The 22,357-nt window shown below is 43.2% G+C and overlaps 1 protein-coding gene across 1 annotated transcript in view; it reads right to left on the bottom strand.

The window, feature by feature from the left end:
* Positions 1-287: 287 nt before the first annotated feature.
* Positions 288-22,357, bottom strand: part of LOC149444205 (beta-1,4-galactosyltransferase 3-like) — a 61,322-nt gene continuing 39,252 nt past the window's right edge. The window contains exons 3-6 of the mRNA XM_089654822.1: positions 20,513-20,700; positions 12,530-12,652; positions 6,487-6,591; positions 288-1,401 (exon numbers count right to left, since the gene is read on the bottom strand). Of these exons, the coding sequence (XP_089510948.1) occupies positions 1,251-1,401; positions 6,487-6,591; positions 12,530-12,652; positions 20,513-20,700 (567 nt within the window). The 3' untranslated portion in view covers positions 288-1,250. The remainder of the gene's footprint in view (positions 1,402-6,486; positions 6,592-12,529; positions 12,653-20,512; positions 20,701-22,357) is intronic.

Genomic DNA, 22,357 nt, shown 5'->3' with positions numbered 1-22,357 from the left:
AGTTTCAGTGACTCTGCTCTTGATGGAACACAGACCCACAGTGAGCAGCATCAGAGCTCCAGACATTATCTTTCTTTCTGGAGCGCCTCTTCTGCCCATTCACAGAAGCCTTTGTATTTTATAAATGCACTTTTTGCAAAGATATTAAATTCTTAGAATTCAGCTTTAAATGAAAGCTGGAGTTAGGCTTTAATGGTTCAGCAATGTTGCACATGCAAAATCATATATAACTTTTTTTTTTTTGCATTCTGGTAAAAAAAAAATACAAAATGACATATCCCCCCTGCTACATTCCAACGTATAGATTCCTTTATTTCAGAAATGCTTGAAATGTTCACATATGAATAAGAGCGAAGTAAGACCACATTGTCAACTCCGTTCCAGCAAAGTCATTCAGCATTTGATTTCCATAGTCCCTGTGTGGTTTTTTTTTGTGTTTTTATTTTAAATCTTTATTTTATATTTTCTTAAAAAAAAAAAGACACGCCTCACACATCAGATTGGCATTTAAAGGCACTTTGGATAGAAAGTTAATACTGGTTGTTGATCCATTGCATTCAAGTGTCTGTGTGATACCTTCTATGTTCGGATAACTTAATGTGCGGCAAACAACAAAGTGTCCTTCATGAAGGAAAAATGTAGGTTGGAAAAAAAAACAAAAAAAGGAATTTAGAGGAATTGAACAAAACGTACGGAAAAGTTAAAATGACAGACCATTAGAATTTTTTTTTCTTTCTGAAGTCCAAGTTTAAGTGTTCAGTCCACTAGGAATGAAATCCGTACAAGCAGCCCTCTGAAATTTGTCCGATTGTGAAAAACTTTAAAGAATTCAAAATTTAAAGAAATTGCACTTAAAAAAAAAAGGTGACAGAAAAACAAACCCCGCTGTGGGAAAAAAAAAAAAAAATCACAGCGCTCCAGAGATGCTTTTGCAAAGCGATGTGCACAAGTCTGTTCTATTGCGTGACCCAACCCGGAGGGGGGAGGGGATGCATTGTATAGAATTAAAATCCAAACTCTGGGCGATCGGGAGACGTCACGGGGGAGATAGAGCAACACGTTGAGCCGGCAACACTTGTATCCCATCTTTGGTTTACGATTTTTCGTTAATCTTCATAAAGAGAAGTGTAGAAAGAAAAAAAAAAATATACATATATATTGCATTTTATAGTCCACATGTTGAGTCCCTGCTCATCGTCTTGGATGGGGAAAATACGGCACATCTGGTTGGGCGGGTGGGAGGTCCGATCTCACGTCATGGGATGGAACCCTTTCTCAGAGCCAATGTCTACTGTGATATTGGTGTACAAAGGAGGCAGCTCCTTGGAGAACAGGTTGTACTGGAGAGCGTTCATGCCGTCTTGTCTCCATGTCCGACGCGTTTTGGCCAACAAGTTGAACCTGTGATGAGATAACAAGGCATAAATGTCAGAAGGTGAATGGCAATGCTGGGGGAATTCCCGTCCAACCAGAACTATTCTTCAACTCTGCCCTCCTGCTACCTATCCTGTCTACCCCTATGTAAAAAAAACGAAGATCTGTATACTTACTTTTTTGCAGCGCGCTCCAGTCTGGTCACGTGATCCCCAGCCGCAGGGGAGAGGAGTGAGCATTTGGCAATGGCTGAGTGTTCTGGGAGTGGTGAGATCACCGGTAAGATCAGCCGTTGTCAGTGCTCCCTCCTCCCCCTTGCAGCTAGCCACCAATAGAGGGGAACCGGAGCTGCAGGATCGGGTGACTGGGATGATTATTATAATTATTATACAGGATTTATATTATTATACAGGATTTATATATTATTATTATTATACAGGATTTATATATTAATATTATTATACAGGATTTATATATTATTATTAGACAGGATTTATATATTATTATTATACAGGATTTATTATTATTATTATACAGGATTTATATATATTATTATTATTATTATACAGGATTTATATATTATACAGGATTTATTATTATTATTATTATACAGGATTTATATATTATTATACAGGATTTATGGCGCCAACAGTTTGCTCAGCGCTTTACAATATAACGGGAGACAATACAGCAACAATACAGTTCAATACAAGAGGGATAGGAGGGCCTGATCCTGGGAGCTTACAATCTAGGAGATAGGGAAGTACACAGTAAAGCCACACGTATGATCAAACTAAGAGATGAACACCAGGAAAAACAAATATATTTTTTTTGCACATTTGCCATCCAACAACAAATTTCCTTCTGATTTTGTAAGGCCTGTGTTAAAACCCCTAATTTCATTCCTCTCAGTAAGCACAGAGCTGCCATCACTGAGATGTACAGTTCTGGTTCTCAGAAAGTACATAATATTTGGTCACTCTTCTTTCCCTTCATTCATAAAATGTTTTTTTTCCCCCCAGAACATTCTGTGAATGGATGAGGGGGTGGGAGAATAAACTGAAGTCACAATCTCCTCTCATCCAATCACAGAATGCCTTGTACTCTGAATAGAATACAAAATGCTTTTATAAATGGAGGAGGTGGAGAGCAAGCGACCAGTTCGTGTGTATGAGAGCTGAAACTGTAAAACTTAGCAGTGCGAGTTCTGTATACAGCTGGGGATGAGTGAAACAAAGCTCCATATGATACAGCACCCATCCACACATCATTAGAATTTATTTATTCATAGTGAATGTGCAAAACCTTTTTTTGTCCCCTCCAGAGGTCAACTTTTTTTTTTTTTTTTATACATCCTACCTCTGTAGTCACGGATGATTTCTACTCCAGGGGCCTCCACCTCTAAAAAGTAACTGTACCCCCTTTATTTCTCTACACATTACAATGAGAGACTGTGCTTGCCTCTTCTTTCTGCAGGGCTTCCAGGATGGCTGGTCAGCGCCGGTGCAGAGCTCCGATTCATGCTGGAGGCCCTGCAGAAAGATGGTGGGGGGGGGGGGGGGGATAGGGATTCTACCTTTCTGCCTCTAAACTCCCATGTGTGCATGGATAGGCTAACATGCAGGGGTCTGTAGAGGCAGAAAAAGACACCAGATGCCCCTAACAGCAGTGTCAAAAATGTCCAGTGTGCATGGGGTCACGATGACAGTGGGGGGGGGGGGGGGGTTGTTTTGCCTCTAAACTCCTATGTGTGCATGGATAGGCTAACATGCAGGGGTGTTTAAAGGCACAAAAAACAAACCGCCAGATGCTCCTAACAGCAGCATCAAAAATGTCCAGTGTGCACGGGGCTATAATGACGGGGGGGGGGGGGGGGGATTTCTGCCTCTAAACTGCTATGTGTGCATGGGGCCATGATGACAGTGGGGGTGGCCCTATGTGTGTGCATGTGGCTATGGGCAGTCTGGCCCTTATGTATCAAATCCTGCCATGTTTGGGCACCCAGGAGGCAAAGGTGCAGCATCAAGCCCCGCTGCCAGTAGGCAATTAGCAGGCTGTAGTGAGCGGTACTTGTATTTAGCACAGGGTACTTATGCGTAGAGGGACATATGCCTGGTACACAGAAATTCTGAGTGTATATGACTTGGCACAACATCAAATCGCTGTGTATTTCAGCCTCAGAGAAAAAAAAGAAGCACCGTTCACCCACCTCAGTGCATGAATATACACTCCAGCTGTGCCCCTGGTCTGTGACCAAGCCCTGATGTGCAGGACGAAACATGTCGGGGGGGGGGGGGCCTGGCTAGAGCAGCACTGGCTGAGGCCACATTCATCCACCTATTTATGCACTGGGTTGGTGAGCGGTGCTCCTTAATTTCTTTGATGATGTGTCTACATTCACGAATGACGCTGTAGTGAGCGGTACTTGTGTTTAGCACAGGGTACTTATGCCTGGTACACAGAAATTCTGAGTGTATATGACTTGGCACAACATCAAATCGCTGTGTATTTCAGCCTCAGAGAAAAAAAGAAGCACCGTTGACCCACCTCAGTGCATGAATATGCACTCCAGCCATGCCCCCTGGTCTGTGACCAAGCCCTGATGTGCAGGACGAAACATGTCGGGAGGGAGGGCTTGGCTAGAGCAGCACTGGCTGAGTCCACATTCGTCCACATTCATCCACCTATTTATGCACTGGGTTGCTGAGCGTTGCTCCTTCCTTTCTCTGATGATGTGTCTACAATCACGAATGGCGCTCCCTTCACTGCAACCGGCGGGGGGAGATCTTTATCACAGCTTTGAGTGGCACAGCAAGTCCTACCTGTATCACTGGGCATATTTCATCCTGTCCTCGGTTTCGATACCTGTGCCCTGGGATTTCATGCATGCGGGATAAACCGCCCTGTATACACAAGGCCTTAGAGATGACGGCTGATTAAAATAGAACCTTCCCCCTCCACCCTACGAATACCACCCACCTCCCAAACAACTTCCATTTACACAAGGACAAATTGTGACACGACCGGGGTTGTACAACAATGTACAGACGAGTTTTGAAATATTTGATTTCAACACCTAAACATAAAAGGATTACGTTCCCTGGAACGGTATGGAAATTAAACAAATCACCGGCGTTACTTCAATATTTGTAAGGGCCGAGCGGTATTGTGACACCAAGTACCATCCCTCATTTCATCACTCAGTAATCAGGACAAATGGCTAAGTAGAGAACAATAATCCGAGTCGACTTTTATAGGCACCGAACCAAAACATTAATAGCGTGAAGAAGTGCTAGAGATTAAAAATTTTAAAAACATTTTTTTATGTTACGAAAGTAAGCCGGGTGATCAGTTGTCCCCAGAACAACGCTGGGTACAGATCTATACACTGTAGCCACGCAACATCACAGACTTCTAGCTGAACCCTGACAGTCGGCTTTTATCTGTTACATTTTATTCTGTTAAATAAACCATTGAATGTTGTGTAATGCAGGCCATAGACGGGTCAAAAACCGGCCGTTAAAAAAAAAAAAATTAAAAAAAAAAAAATGAAAAATCGGTCGTTCAATAGGCCAACGTTACCACCAACGGTAGGAAAAAAAAAATCGGCTGATTTTCGTCCCGTCTACGGCCAACATTTAATTACTTCTGTCTCTGCAGAGAGCTCCGCTATTATATTTCACATGAAAAAGTATTGCGGTTGCAACAATGTATCTATTTGTATCCATTTCGGATACAGATGTTTTTATTCGGATACAAATGGATACATTGTTGCAACCGCAATACTTTTTCATGTCAAATATAATAGCGGACTGGAATTCTTCTTTTTCTTCTTCTTGCAGGTCACGGCTCATGCACAGATTTTTTATCGGTAAATCGATCGGCCGATTTGCCCATCGTGGCCGGGAAAATCGGACGATTTTTTTCCAACTTTACCGATAAAAAAACTGTTGGTGCTATATAAATCCTGTATAATAATAATATATAAATCCTGTATAATAATAATATATAAATCCTGTATAATAATAATAGTGGTTAGCACTTCTGCCTTGCAGTAATTGGGTCATGGGTTCGATTCCGAACCATGGCGCCTCCTGCATGGAGTTTGCATGTTCTCCCTGTGTTCGCGTGGGTTTCCTCCCGATACTCCGGTTTCCTCCCACACTCCAAAGACATGCTGGTCGGTTAATTGGCTCCTGTCTAAATTGTCCTAGTTTCATCCCTGGCCAATGTGTGATCTCCTGCATGGTGGGGGTTGGGGAAAGACCTGGCAACCTACCCTGTAAAAACAGTTGCTAAAAGAATTCATGGAAAAAGTCGCTTACAAGTGACGGTCCATGCAGTCGCCAAGGGTCAGATACAACTGGATAAAGATTTGTATTACCCTCAGAAATGAAGGGGTTAATCAACATTGATATTTTTGTTTTTGCTATATAGGCGGAAAAAAAAAAAAAGATCATCGTGACCCATCACAGTGGTAAGCAATGGCGTCATGAATGACAGCCATTATTTGCTACTGGACATGCTATCACTGTGATTGGACACAGCGATCACATGGTACCGGGACGGAGCACAGCAGCCCAGTACACTGATTGGACACAGCAGTCGCACACAACACATTTCTCACCCGGCTGTATAAGTACGGTGGCCGGGGAGGGAAACAGTTAAAAAATGAAAAATCTCCAACCGGTGAGATCTGCGACTTGCATGTGATTATTGTATAACAAGGTACAAGCAGAGGATGAAGAGATTAACATATTTCCACCTTCGCGGCCTTAACCGCATTCTCTGAGCTCGTGACCACAAGAAAACTAGTTGGGACCGGTAATGGCTATGTGGCCCCGGGAGTCGCTGACATTAAGCAAACAAGGCTGCTGACGCCTCCGTAGCCAGCTGACCTTTGAGAGGACGCGGTGATCAAACTTGGCAGCTCAGAACCTGCGAGGGTCACATGTCACTGTGACCGATGCTGTGATTTCAGCAGGCGGGACCCTGAGACCAGTCTGGGCACAAAACTGCGCAACACAAAATCTGTACGAGGCCAAATAAAACCAGTGTGATCCGCCGGACCACCCAGGAAACCCACCCCCCCAGCTCAGCCATGCCTCTTACCGTCTCGGGTTTTGCTCGTTGCCTTTGTCGTGTCCGTGTTTTATCATCTTGTACCTTCCATGACGAATCGATGGTCGGGAGATCAACTGGCCGCTGAGTGCAACTCTGAGAGATCCAAGAAAAAAAAAAAAATCCACATTTATATATTTATTTCAGGTACTTATATGTCGCCGTCAATTTACGCAGCACTTTACATATATATATTATACATTCACATCAGTCCCCGCCCCTGAGGAGCGTACAATCTAAAGTCCCTAACCCTCAAGGGGCGTACAATCTAAGGTCCCTAACCCTCAAGGGGCGTACAATCTAAGGTCCCTAACCCTCAAGGGGCGTACAATCTAAGGTCCCTAACCCTCAAGGGGCGTACAATCTAAGGTCCCTAACCCTCAAGGGGCGTACAATCTAAGGTCCCTAACCCTCAAAGGGCGTACAATCTAAGGTCCCTAACTCACATTTAGGGGCGGACTGATAACTCATGGGGCCCCTGGGCAATAGGGGATCATGGGGTCCCTGTGTCTTGCCCAAACTAAAAAAAGCCTATGAAAAAGGTACCGGGGGCATCTCACGGGGCCCCCTTCTGACCCCGGGCCCTTGGGCAGTGCCCGAGTTTCCAAATGGTCAGTCCGCCCCTGCTCACATTCATACATACACACATTAAATGACACTCACTTCTTAACCACTTCCAGTCCGAACACTTTCCCCCCCTTCCTGCCCCCAGGCCAATTTTCAGCTTTCAGCTGAAATGACAATTGTGCAGTCATGCAACGCTGTACCCATATGAATTTTTTAGCATTTTTTTGAGACAGATAAAACTTTATTTTGGTATTTCTTCACCACTGGGAGTTTTATTTTCTTTGCTATATAAATGAAAAAGTCCAAAAAGTTTGAAAAAAAGTGTTTTCCTTATAAAATTTGGCAAATAAATAATATTTCATCATAAATCTTGGCCAAAATGTATTCAGTTATCTTATTAGTAAAAAAAAAAATAACCCAAATTAGTTTAGAACCAAAAATTATAATTTTTAAAACTTTTTTTTTACATTTTTATAGTTTTTTTTTTTTTTTTACATACTGTTACCCTAGCAGTACAGTGTCACCATGGTGACACTGTACTAATTGTGGGGGGTGATGACAATTTTTTTTTCTTTTTTTACACTGATTGCTTTTACAGCCATATTTGTTTCATAAATGAATGGGGTGCGTATTGACGCCTGAAATGCGTTGACCGTCCAACATCATCCTACTATGAACAATTTACAGCACCTGGTTTCATCACATGGTTTGCTCCCCGTTGTGCATTTCTATATATATTTTTTTTAAATTTAAAACTTCTTTTTTATTATTTCAATAAAAATAAATAAATACAAAGCAGTGTCTGTGGGCATATTTGTTTTATAGATGAATGGGGTATGTATTGACCCCTGAAATGCGTTGACCGTCTAACATCATCATCATACTATGAACAATTTACATCACTTGGTTTGGCTCCCCGTTGTGCATTTCTATACTTTTTTTTTTTATTTAAAACTTTTTTATTATTATTTCAATAAAAAGAAAGTAATACAAAGCAGAGTCTGTGGGCATCCATATTTATTTTATAGGTGAATGAGGAGCGTATTGACCCCTGAAATGCGTTGGCCGTCTAACATCATCATTTTATGTATATGGACGCAAGATTAATTTTTACTTTTATGTTTGTTTTATAGATGTATGGGGTGCGTATTGACCCCTGAAATGCATTGACCATCTAAAATCATCATATTATGAACAATTTCCAGCACCTGGTTTCATCACATAAATTGGCTCTCCGTTGTGCATTTCTATACTTTGTGATGTATTTTTCTTTTTATTGAAATAATAATAAAAAAAATAAGTAAATTGTTCATAGTATGATGATGTTAGACGGTCGTCGCATTTCAGGGGTCAATGCGCACCCCATTCATCTATAAAATAAATATGTATGCCCATAGACACTGCTTTGTATTTCTTTCTTTTTATTGAAATAAAAAATATGTTTTAAATTAAAAAAAGGTACAGAAATGCACAACGGGGAGCCAAACCATGTGATGAAACCAGGTGCTGGAAATTGTTCATAGTAGGATGATGTTGGACGGTCAACGCATTTCAGGGGTCAATATGCACCCCATTCATCTATAAAACAAACAAAAGCAAAAATTAATCTTGCGTCCATATACATAAAATGCACAACGGGGAGCCAAACCATGTGATGAAACCAGGTGCTGGAAATTGTTCATAGTATGATGATGTTAGACGGCCAACGCATTTCAGGGGTCAATACGCTCCTCATTCATCTATAAAATAAATATGTATTCCCACAGACTCTGTTAATTTAAAATTTCTTTTTATCATTTCAATAAAAAGAAAGAAATACAAAGCAGAGTCTGTGGGCATACATATTTATTTTATAAATTAACGGGGAGCGTATTGACCCCTGAAATGCGTTGACCGTCTAACATCATCATTTTATGTATATGGACGCAAGATTAATTTTTACTTTTATGTTTGTTTTATAGGTGAATGGGGTGCATATTGACCCCTGAAATGCATTGACCTTCTAACATCATCATATTACGAACAATTTACAGCACCTGGTTTCATCACATAGTTTGGCACTCCGTTGTGCATTTCCACATTTTTTTTTTTTATTTAAAACTTCTTTTTTATTATTATTTCAATAAAAAGAAATAAATACAAAGCAGTGTCTGTGGTGATACATATTTGTTTTATAGATGAATGGGGTGCGTATTGACCCCTGAAATGCGTTGACCGTCCAACATCATCATACTATGAACAATTTCCAGCACCTGGTTTCATCACACGCTTTGGCTCTCCGTTGTGCATTTCTATACTTTTTTTATTTAAAACTTCTTTTTTATTATTATTTCAATAAAAAGAAAGCAATACAAAACAGAGCCTGTGCGCATACATATTTGTTTTATAGATGAATGGGGTGCATATTGACCCCTGAAATGCGTTGACCGTCTAACATCATCCTACTATGAACAATTTACAGCACCTGGTTTCATCACACGCTTTGGCTCCCCGTTGTGCATTTCTATACCTTTTTTTAATTTAAAACTTATTTTTTCAATAAAAAGAAAGAAATACAAAGCAGTGTCTGTGGGCATACATATTTGTTTTGTAGATGATTGGGGTGCGGATTGACCACTGAAATGCGTTAACCGTCTAGCATCATCATTTTATGTATATGGACGCAAGATTAATTTTTACTTTTATGTTTGTTTTATAGGTGAATGGGGTGCATATTGACCCCTGAAATGCGTTGACCGTCTAAAATCATCATATTATGAACAATTTCCAGCACCTGGTTTCATCACATGGTTTGGCTCCCCGTTGTGCATTTCTGTACCTTTTTTTTAAATTTAAAACATATTTTTTATTTTTTCAATAAAAAGAAAGAAATACAAAGCAGTGTCTGTGGGCATACATATTTGTTTTGTAGATGATTGGGGTGCGGATTGACTAATGAACAATTTCCAGCACCTGGTTTGGCTCTCCGTTGTGCATTTCTATATTTTTTTTTAATTTAAAACTTCTTTTTTATTATTATTTCAATAAAAAGAAAGAAATACAAAAACAGAGCCTGTGGGCATACCCCGGCTCAAGGTAGTACAACAAGGTACCTATCACAACATATCGGTGCATTTCTATACTTTAAGGTTCCATGCAAGCGGGGCGTTTTAATAACGCTGGCAACATTAGTTGTGTAAATTCACATTAAAAATGGTGTTTTCAGCATTTTTTGGTGTTTTTGTATTAGGGTTTAGGGCTGGTTATTCACGTTTTTATTTTTAGTAAAAAAAAAAAAAAAAAAATTTTTTTAAAGTAAAAAAAAATTCAGAACGCCAGTTTGCAACGATTTACCGTATTTTTCAGCGTTGGAGCGTTTTTACAGCTAACAAACTCCTCTAGAAACCTGCTAGTCCTGTTTTTTTTTTTTTCAGCCAAAAAACATTGATTACATTCTATGTGTGTACGGACACATAGGATAACACGCTGGGGGTGGTTTACTGGCTGTAGAAAAAAACGTCAAAAACAGTCGCTGTAAGTTTTTTCCGCGGCTGTTTTTGGCTTTTGCCGTTTTTGTGTGCCTGAGGACTAAGTCGGGAAAGTGACTCAGCCTCTACAATGTGATAAAACATTACAGGTAGGTTTCTGTTCAGCACTTCTATTGAAATCAATGACAGCAGTCAGCAAGTATCTGAAGAACCTGATGATGTCACAATACAGGCCGGAAAAGACGTGTAAAGTAAACAGGTGTAAGGAAATTAAGAGGAAACAATAAAAATTGTGCTGTAAATGTAATCAAGGTGGAGCTGGTGCTTAGATAAAGCTCTGGAAATTGCAGATAAGGTTCAGCTCATTGTGCAATCCTAGGAATTCCTCATATCCTGGCATAGTGAGATGACGGCAGAAAGGGCTTAGCCTAGACCAGTGTTTCTCAACCTTTTTTCAGTCAAGGCACCCTTTAAAATTGTGGATAGTCCCGAGCCACCCTTGAAAATTATGGACAGTCCCGAGGCACCCTTTAAAATTGTGGACAGTCCCGAGGCACCCTTTAAAATTATGGACAGTCCCGAGACACCCTTGAAAATTATGGACAGTCCCGAGCCACCGTTGAAAATTATGGACAGTCCCGAGCCACCCTTGAAAATTATGGACAGTCTTGAGGCACCCTTGAAAATTATGGACAGTCCCGAGGCACCCTTGAAAATGACGGAGTGTCTTGAGGCACCCTTGAAAATTATGGACAGTCCTGAGGCACCCTTGAAAATTATGGACAGTCCCGAGCCACCCTTGAAAATTATGGACAGTCTTGCGGCACCCTTGAAAATTATGGACAGTCCCGAACCACCCTTGAAAATTATGGACAGTCCCGAGCCACCCTTGAAAATTATGGACAGTCCCGAGGCACCCTTGAAAATGACGGACAGTCCCGAGGCACCCTTTAAAATGACGGACAGTCCCGAGGCACCCTTTAAAATGACGGACAGTCCCGAGGCACCCTTTAAAATGACGGACAGTCCCGAGGCACCCTTTAAAATGACGGACAGTCCCGAGGCACCCTTTAAAATGACGGACAGTCTTGAGGAACCCTTGAAAATTATGGACAGTCCCGAGCCACCCTTGAAAATTATGGACAGTCCCGAGCCACCCTTGAAAATTATGGACAGTCCCGAGCCACCCTTGAAAATTATGGACAGTCTTGAGGCACCCTTGAAAATTATGGACAGTCCCGAGGCACCCTTTAAAATTATGGACAGTCCCGAGGCACCCTTTAAAATTATGGACAGTCCCGAGGCACCCTTTAAAATTATGGACAGTCCCGAGGCACCCTTTAAAATTATGGACAGTCTTGAGGCACCCTTTAAAATTATGGACAGTCTTGAGGCACCCTTTAAAATGACGGACAGTCCCGAGGCACCCTTTAAAATTACCGACAGTCCCGAGGCACCCTTTAAAATTACGGACAGTCCCGAGGTACCCTTTAAAATTATGGACAGTCCTGAGGCACCCCATTCTAAAATGTGAAAAACTATTCTAATAGTTTTGTATAACGCAGCAACAGTCTCACATGTAGGACACCCAATGTTAGAGGTGGTTTATTCTTCCAAAGCAAATACACTTCTGCACACTGGTACTGACTAGTATTCCGATGTTTCTCTTCTCCCTCAGTTTTTCTCCATCACTGAGCTGTGCAGGTGGGCTGACAATCTCTTTATCAACTGATGATGTTATTGGCTGTCAGGACACCTGTGGCTAGAAGGTCTTAATGGTGCCTATGAGCCCGTAATGAAAACCTGTGGCTTTGTTTGCATGACTAAAAGGCGAGCTTTTTCTACCCGCTGGCTTGTATACAAGTTTTGGACATTTATTTAAAGGCCCCCCTGAAGAAACCTCAAGGCACCCCACTGGGCACCCTGGTTGAGAAAGGCTGGCTTAGAACATGCTAATGCCACGTCCGAGCTGTGCGTGTTGTGAAAGGTGCGGGACTCACCTGATGGCGATGTCGTCGTCCTCACCACCCCAGCCCCAGTAGTTGTTGGGAAAGCCATTCATTTTCATGTACTGCTCGGGAGAGAGTGCCGAGACTCCCCCAAAATAGGATTTATAAGGCAACCTGGAAGAGAGAGAGAAAAAAAGTGACATCATGCAATCTGAAAATGGATCTTCTGTGAAAAGTGGAAGGTCCGCTTCCCCCCGCCACTCCCCTCCCTGAGCCCCCATACAAAATTAGCAGGAAAATTAAATACAATTATATTGTTCTATTTATGTATAATTCAGTTGGTTCGGTGATATTATTGAAGATTCGGTAGTCGCTGTTCCATTTTTTCATTGTCTTGACAATAAAAGTCGTTTAAAAAAAAAAACAAAAAAAAAAAACGGTGTATGTTTGGGAGATATTTACAGCTTTATTGTAGACTTACCTATAGAGACAAGCAGGGGCGGACTGATAACTCATGGGGCCCCCGGGCAATAGGGGATTATGGAGCCCCTGTGTCCTTGCCCAAACTCAAAAAAGCCTATAAAAAAGGTACAAGGGGCATTTCAGGGGGCCCCCTACCGACCCCGGGCCCTCAGGCAGTGCCCGAGTGGTCGAGTGGTCAGTCCGCCCCTGGGTACAAGTGAAAAAAAGTCGACTTTACTACCACTTTAACCACTTGAGCTCCAGAGGATTTACCCCCATTAATGACCCGGCGCTGCACTAATTCAACTGATAATTGCGCGGTCATGCAATGCTGCACCCAAACAAAATTTATGTCCTTTTTTTCACACAAATAGAGCTTTCTTTCGGTGGTATTTGATCATCTGTGCGCTTTTTATTTTTCACGCTATAAACAAAAAAAGGCCAAAAATTTTGAAGGAAAACAATATTTTTTATTTTCAGCTATAAAAAATATATAGTAAACTCAAAGTTGGTTATAAATTTAGGCCAAAATGTATTCTGCTCCATGTTTTTGGTAAAAAAAATCCCAAAAAGTGTATATTGATTGCTTTGTGTGGAAGTTATAGCGTCTACAAACTATGGTATAGATACTGCAATTTACGCCATTTTTCTGCTATACAGCGCTGCGCTAGTTTAACGGACAATTGCGCGGTCATGCAATACGATACATAAATGAAATTTACATCCTTTTTTCCCCCACAAATTGAGCTTTCGGTGGTATTTGATCGCCTGTGCGGTTTTTATTTTTTGCGCAATGAAAAAAAAAGGCTGACAATTTTGAGGAAAAAAAAATATTTTGGACTTTTTGCTATAAAACATGTCCAGTTAAAAAAAAATGCAAAAATCAAATTTAGTCATAAATTTCTGCCAAAATGCATTCTGCAACATGTCTTTGCTAAAAAAAAAACCCAATACGTGTAAATTAATTGGTTTACGTGAAAGTTATAGCGTTTACAAATGGCGGGAAATATACTGGGATTTTTAGTTTTTTTTTATACTAATAATGGCGGCGATCAGCGAATTATGGCGGCGATCAGGGACTTATGGCAGCGACCAGCGACTTATGGCGGGACTGCGGCGGACATTCTGACATTGGGGGGTACTGACTTGGGGTCACTGACATCCCCAAAAACACTAATACAGTGATCAGTGCAAAAAAAAAAAAACACTGACACTGTACTAATGGCACTGGGGAGGAAGGGGTTAACTTTATTTTGCAGGGAAGGGTTATAGGAGTGAGGGGAGTGTTTTACTAGGGGGCGGGGTGTGTACTGGACGGGACAAGGCTGATCGAGAAAGAGAAACTGTTCTTTCTCGATCAGCTCATCCTCGAGCTGACAGGGAAGTGACAGACATCACAGCTACTGCAGCTGTGCTGTCTGTCACTGTTTGCCGCCGATCGCCGGGACATAGCCGCTAAGGACCGGCTGTGACCCGGCGACTCACATCTGCGGCGGTGATCCGCGGGACAGATAGGGCGGCGGCGTGCCTCGCGCGTGCCCCCTATTTGTTTACAAAACACACGTTTTAAAACGTGGCTTTGCCTGCGAGTGCCGCCCTGCCGCCGTATATGTACAGGGCGGCAAGTGGTTAAGACCCTCCTTGAACACACATCTTCGTACCGATTCCACTTTTTCTTCCAAAAGAAGAAGCGGATTATTATAAATGAATCATGAAAGGCTTTCCAAGCAGTTCTCAAAATCAAAAAAAAACCCAAAATCAATGATCCTGCAATTATCACAGGTGGAGTCCAGTGAGGTTACTTCCATAAACGTGTGTTGAAATTTCAGTGCGATGTATGAAGAAGATGCTAAACATCCTATTCATAGGGGAGAAACCTATCGTCAAGTAAAAGGCTCATTCCACCAGAAAATGATTGTATTTTTAGCTTTAGGCAACTACTGGAAGGTCACATTGTGGCTACCTATATCTTCTAGGAAATGTGACGTCTCCAGGCTTCAATTCCTGGCACCGAAGCCAATGCAAAGTAGGTCGCTGCTTCCTTTAGGATTTTTCATTTATTACAGGAACTGAAACAAGGGGAGCGGGAAGACCCCAAGTTTGGCACCCAAATGCCAAGAACTTCAGTTACAGTTGTGTTCAAAATAATAGCCGTCAGACATCACTAACCGGATCAATCACTGTTTTTGGTGGAAATGATATTTCTACATGGCAAATAATTTCCTAGCAGGTGTAGTAGAGTCATAGAAATCCAACAGACCCAACAGTCATGACATGCATGCTGCTGATTCTGTGTCATTGAATCACTCATTGAAAGGGGCGTGTTCACAATAATAGCAGTGTGGAGTTCTATTAGTGAGGTCATTCATTCTTTGATAAACAGGTGGCAATTATTGCCCTTATTTAAGGAAGGAAGGCAGCAAATGTTGGACATGCTGGTTACAGTGCATTTCTCTCTGAAATTCTGAAGAAAATGGGTCATTTCAGACATTGTTCAGAAGAACAGCGTACCTTGATTAAAAAGTAGATTGGAGAGGGGAAAACATATAAAGAAGTGCAGAAAATGATCGGCTGCTCAGCTAAAATGATCGCAAATGCTTTAAAATGGCAACCAAAACCTGAAAGACGCGGAAGAAAGCGAAAAACTACCATTGGAATGGATAGAAGAATAGCCAAAATGGGGCGGACTCAGCCAACAATCAGCTCCAGGAAGATGAAAGAAGGTGTGACGTTCCCTGTGAGGACTGTTACAATTAGAAGACGCCTATGTGAAGCCAAGCTATCTGCAAGAAGTCCCCGCAAAGTCCCACTGTTGGGAAAAAGACGTGTGCTGAAGAGGTTACAATCTGCCAAAGAGCACATAGACCGGCCTAAAGAGAAATGGCGCAACATTTTGTGGACTGATGAAAGTAAGATTGTTCTTTTTGGGTCTAGTGGGCGGAGACAGTTTGTCAGACGACCCCCAAACACTGAATTCAAGCCACAGTACACTGTGAAGACTGTGAAGCATGGTGGTGCAAGCATCATGATATGGGGATGTTTCTCATACTACGGTGTTGGGCCTATTTATCGCATACCAGGGATCATGGATCAGTTTGAATCCATCAGAATACTTGAAGAGGTCATGCTGCCTTATGCTGAAGAGGAAATGCCCTTGAAATGGGGGTTCCAACAAGACAACGACCCCAAACACACCAGTAAACGTGCAACATCTTGGTTCCAGACCAACAAGATGGACATTATGGAGTGGCCAGCCCAATCCCCGGATCTTCATCCAATAGAAAACTTGTGGGGTGACATCAAAAATGCCGTTTCTGAGGCAAAACCAAGAAATAGAGAAGAACTGTGGAATGTGGTCCAATCATCCTGGGCTGGAATACCTGATCACAGGGGCCAGAAGTTGGGCGACTCCATGCAACACAGATGTACAGCAGTTCTCAGAAACAGTGCGACTACAACCAAATATTCATGAAGTCATTCAAAGGAAAGCAAAATCTTCAAACATTTCTCAGTTTATATAGTGAATGTTGGAGTTTGTAAAGAAGAATACAAACACTGCGATTTTTTTGAACCGTCTAATATTCACTTTTTCTTCCATTTTTTTAGAGGAACAACACAAATTTGATGTATTTTTCTTCATGTTGTGATTTGGAATAGAATGTGTCGTGTTCCCAATGCATTTGTGTGGATGGAAATAACAGCTATTAGAAGGATTTTCAGCTTTATTCACTTTTTTCATCACACGGCTATTATTTTGAACACAACTGTATATAGCTGGGAATTATAGCAGAGAACTCTTTCTCAAAAAAAAAAAAAAAAAAAAGGTTCTCTATATACTAGTTACACTATTTGGTCAAAAGCTGGTGGACATCTGACCATCACACCTATATGAGCTTGTTGGACATCCTATTCCAAACTCATTTGGATTTGCCCCACATTTGCGACTCCTACAACCTTCATTATTCTGGGAAGACTTTCCACAAAATTTTGGAGGGTGTCTGTGGGAATTTGTGCCCATTTGTGAGGTGAGGTACTGATGTTGGATGAGAAGACCTTGCTCGCCATGAGTTTCAATTCATCCCAAAGGTGTTCAGTAGGGTTGAGGTCGGGGCTCTGTGCGGGACACTCCACACCAGACCGGTCAAACCATGGAGGAGAATTACTAAAACTAGAACATTCAGTATCTGGTGCAGCTATACATGGTAGCCAATTGGCTTCTAACTTGTTCAATTAAGCCTTGACAAAAACTAAACTGGAAGCCGATTGGTTTTTTATGCAGAGCTGCACCAGATTTTGCACTTTCCAGCTTCAGTAAATCACCCCCCGTTCATGTCTTTATGGAGGTGGCTTTGTCCACAGAAGGCGCAGTCACGGTGGAACAGAAAAGGGTCTTCACCAAACGGTTACCACAAGGCTGGACGGGCACATTGGTCAAAAATGTCTTTATAGGTTGTAGCCCCCTTTTCAATGGAAACACCTGAACTCATTTAGAGAGGGTTCACATACTTTTGGTCATAAAATATATGTATCTCTCCTGTTCATCAGCTATTTTCAGCTCCTGAATCTAGAAAAGCTGCAGAGCAGCAGCTCCAGAGTAGAAGCCCTCTAGTTTTACAATCCTTGGGACATTTGAGGGTTGTAAGTGCCCCCTAAGGTCACCAATGTCTCAGATGCTCAGCGAAGTCCAGTGGGCTTTGTAAAATTTGGAATCACAAGTAACCCTCTGACAGGTAAAGCCATCCATAGATGGATCGAATCTCGGCTGGCTCAGCAGAGACCGACCAAAGATTCGATCCATCTACGGTCAGGTTAGCTGTACTGAAGTCAATCCATCAATCAACTTGGGTACAACCAGCATGTTTTCATGCAATCACTGCTGTTGGCTATAGCTGCAAGCAGTTATCATTGTGTTCTGCCAGAAGGAAAAGCTCCTTGCTGGCAGAACACAATAGCACTGCGGGAGGGAATCCCCCCATCAACACAGTCAGTGGAATCAAGCAATTTTCTTTCCTTCCACCCATGGTGAAAGGAAATTGTCTAATCTATGGGCTGCTTAACACATCCGCAGATACTTGAAGGGGACTGAGCCCTCACAGCTGTAAAGAAGGCAATCAGTTACTAAGGCAGGTCATAGGCGATGCGATTTTTCTTTCCTGCAACTAGGAGTCAACTGCCTCATCAACACAGTCCGTGTTAATGGGGGAATCCCTCCCATGGAGCTATTGCGTTCTCCTGGCAGGTGTAGAAGGCTCCGCTGTGGGGGGGCGGCGCAGGGAGCCGTCTCTCTGCTGGGAGAACACAGTGATTATTGCTAGCAGCTAAAGCCACTGCCAATAATCGCATGCTAACAATCCGACATGCTGGTTTTACCCAAGTTGACTGATGTATCGACTTGGGTACAACCAGCCTGCCCATACATGGCTGGAACCAGCTGAGATTGGAACCATCTATGGCCGGCTTTAGCATGTGATCTGCCACTGCAGGTAGCCTGGGGCACCCAAGGGTGTTCAGAAAGGATAACAATAAAACAACTTACGTAGTTACTTAGTAACTTCTGGCAGTAAACAAGCCTGAGGCCAACACGGCGGGGAGAACAGGAATGGTTGTAAAAAAAATGTAGCTTCCTTCCAGAGATGCTTATGAATAATTGAGGTTTCCTTTGCTTTATTATGCAGTAAATTTAAAGCAGGACCTTGTTAACACCTGAGTCCCCCAACCCCTTGAGGTAGCGCCCCCCTCCCTCAAGCAGTTTTGTAGCTGGTTCAGTGGTGTCACTAACTGCCTCCGGCAGTGGCTGTGGACAGGCATTCTTCCATGACTGAGCACCGCTTCAGCTGACCATACGCTATTCGAATTTTGGCCGACTGCTGATGAAATCTGCTCCATAGTTGGCCATGTTACCACCATCCTGGCTGGAAGATTGAAGGAACCAGATGGAAAACTGGAGCTGGCTGATGGAATACAATAGTCACAGTGGGAGATCCATCCAACCACTCCGTATAGTGTGGATGGAGGAATCTGCTAGACTCTGTAGGCTGAATGGAAAAAAATCTAACTCTGTATGGCTAGCTATAGTCTTGGAGGACTGTGAGCCCAGCCTGCATGATGGCATGACCCCTAGGGGGTGTATAAATGACAGGCTGGGCTCAAAGGAGATAAGAGGACAGGTCTGTGGTTCTACAGGAAGAGGACTGCCAACACTGGACTGAAGAGGAAATCAGGAACAGCGCTGCACAGAGGAGAAGACAAAGATGGCCACTCTTTTCCTATATGGAAGCAATGTAGTAAGAAAAAAAATCTGGATGTGGCACTTTAACTCCTTCATGCCGGCGCCTCCCAGCCTTTTAAGGGTTTCAGAAGCCGGGAGGCGGGGCGGAGTTTAGAGTCATGTGACCGCCGTGACATGATGTCACGGTGGTCACATGATCGGGAAAGATCCTGAACGAAAGAGGAGATTGGGACCTGTCTGTGAGTACCGGACATGTGTGCTGGGAGCGCTCTCGGCGCATATGTCCTTTTTTAAAAGAACGCAAAAACGTGCGGCTGCTCGGCATCTAGGCCCAGACGCCGGGAGGCCATACATTTGCGTTCGCCCGGCATGAAGAGGTTAAAGTGAAGCTCAACCCAGAAGAAATTCCACTTTAAGGACTTGTCCCCCACTCCTCTCAAAGAATTGGCACTTTTGAGGAGCAGGGAAAAAGGAGTGGGGACCTGATTTTGACAGGTACTCGCTCCCACTTCCACTCTGACCACCTAGGCGATCATAAGTGGAAGTTATCCTCCCCCTCTCTCCCCGCAGTCTTCTGGGACACGTGACAGGTCACAGAAGACTGCGGGACCATTCACAATGCGCAGCGTGGCTCATGCATCCGCAGTGGGCAACCTGGCTGTGAAGAGGGCACCTGGCTGTAAGATGCCGGCGCCGAGGAAAGAACACAGCAGGTGAAATTTGCTGTGGTGAGCAGACCGCTGGATCATGGGGCAGGTAAGTGGCTCTTTTTCAAAAGTTAGCAACTACTGTTTTTGTAGCTACTGACCTTTAATTTTTTTCACAGGAGACTGGAGAACCGCTTTAATAATTTCAAAATGTTTCCTCCATTCTTCTCTCTTGGGGTTGATGGGACTTGCACTGTGCCATGATAGGAGCCCAGAAGCAGGGGCAGACTGACAACTCATGGGGCCCCCGGCCAATAGGGGATCATGGGGCCCCTGTGTCCTTGCCCAAACTCAAAAAACCCTATGAAAAAGGTACCAGGGGCATCTCATGGGGCCCCCTACTGACCCCGGGCCCTCGGGCAGTGCCTGAGTTTCCAAATGGTCAGTCCGCCCCTGCCCAGAAGTGAAGGGAAGTTACAACTGAGAAAATGGAAACTGTACACAGATGCATTCACTTTTAAAATGGATTTTACAACACCTTCCCATTAACCATAAAGTCAAGAAAACCATTGGAAAAAAACCCCCAAAAAGACAATACATCAAGAAATGTAAAAAAACTGCATCTGGGACAGATGTGAACCATTTATGATGCTTCTACGGAATATTGATGACCTAGCCAGAGAAAGAGCAGCTTACTTGTATCCGAACTTGTCCATGGCGATGGAGGCGTGCTTGGGGAACCTGTCACAGGTGTACAGATTGCGATCGTCCTCGGGGATGAGGTCCACGTCATGGAAGAATAAGCAGTCCCAGTCCTCGTCTTTCATGGCTTCTTTAAAACCAACATTCAGTAATTTTGCGCGGTTGAAGGTAGCATTCCCGGCCTGAGGAGAGAGAGAACATCAACTACAAGGGAACAGCTACCGTGTAGAGCAAATATAGGAAATACTCCGCTCCTTCTTCTAGCCAACCCTCCTCTCCTGAAATACTCTGCACTGCTGGAGGACTCCGCACCTTCCTCTATAACTCTCCTCTCCTGAAATACTCTGCACTGCTGGAGGACTCCGCTCCTTCCTCTAGCCAACTCTCCTCTCCTGAAATACTCTGCACTGCTGGAGGACTCCTCTCCTTCCTCTATAACTCTCCTCTCCTGAAATACTCTGCGCTGCTGGAGGACTCCGCTACTTCCTCTATACCTCTCCTCTCCTGAAATACTCTGCACTGCTGGAGGACTCCTCTCCTTCCTCTATAACTCTCCTCTCCTGAAATACTCTGCGCTGCTGGAGGACTCCGCTCCTTCCTCTATAACTCTCCTCTCCTGAAATACTCTGCTCTGCTGGAGGACTCCGCACCTTCCTCTATAACTCTCCTCTCCTGAAATACTCTGCACTGCTGGAGGACTCCTCTCCTTCCTCTATAACTCCTCTCCTGAAATACTCTGCACTGCTGGAGGACTCCACTCCTTCCTCTATAACTCCTCTCCTGAAATACTCTGCACTGCTGGAGGACTCCGCTCCTTCCTCTATAACTCTCCTCTCCTGAAATACTCTGCACTGCTGGAGGACTCCACTCCTTCCTCTATAACTCCTCTCCTGAAATACTCTGCACTGCTGGAGGACTCCGCTCCTTCCTCTATAACTCTCCTCTCCTGAAATACTCTGCGCTGCTGGAGGACTCCGCTCCTTCCTCTATAACTCCTCTCCTGAAATACTCTGCTCTGCTGGAGGACTCCGCTCCTTCCTCTATAACTCTCCTCTCCTGAAATACTCTGCACTGCTGGAGGACTCCTCTCCTTCCTCTATAACTCTCCTCTCCTGAAATACTCTGCACCGCTGGAGGACTCCGCTCCTTCCTCTATAACTCTCCTCTCCTGAAGTTTTCTTCTTTCTCTCCATCAGGTCATCTTCCTGGTACCCAATCACAATTCTTGTCCCCCCTCCCAACTGTCAATTCTAAAAATCAGATACAGACCCCAGGTACAAAGATATAAAGCAGATATACTGCATACTAAAAAAAAATATGAAAACACATTTCAGGAAAAAAGTGGAAATCACAACCAAATAAAATGTAACAAAAACCATTCCATGACCGTACTCGTCACAGGAACACAGAGCCGCCATTTTGGTTGGATCTGTTGATGCTGCCGGTTGTACTTTCCCACTTTTTCCTGTTATGTTGGTGGCTCTTTGTTGCTCTCATGGTATCGGGTTATATGTGGGGTTATCAGGTATCCTCCACTGACACTCAGATAAGAAGGGAATTTATATAGTAGATGGAACAAACCAAAAACAAACAGATACCAAGAGAACAATGGAGGCTACAAGAGGATAATGGAGGCTACAAGAGGACAATGGAGGCTACAAGAGGACAATGAGGGCTACAAGAGGACAATGAGGGCTACAAGAGGACAATGAGGGCTACAAGAGGACAATGAGGGCTACAAGAGGACAATGGAGGCTACAAGAGGACAATGGAGGCTACAAGAGGACAACCCGGCTAACCTGTAATTCAGGAATTCAGGATTTGCAGAAAAATTGCCAT

The sequence above is a fragment of the Staurois parvus genome, unplaced genomic scaffold (assembly GCF_062004578.1).
Source record: "Staurois parvus isolate SC_StPar_1 unplaced genomic scaffold, SC_StPar_1.0 ptg000802l, whole genome shotgun sequence".
Lineage (NCBI taxonomy): Eukaryota > Metazoa > Chordata > Amphibia > Anura > Ranidae > Staurois > Staurois parvus.
Note: the sequence above shows the minus strand (reverse complement) of the source record. Positions and strands in the feature narration are given on the sequence as shown.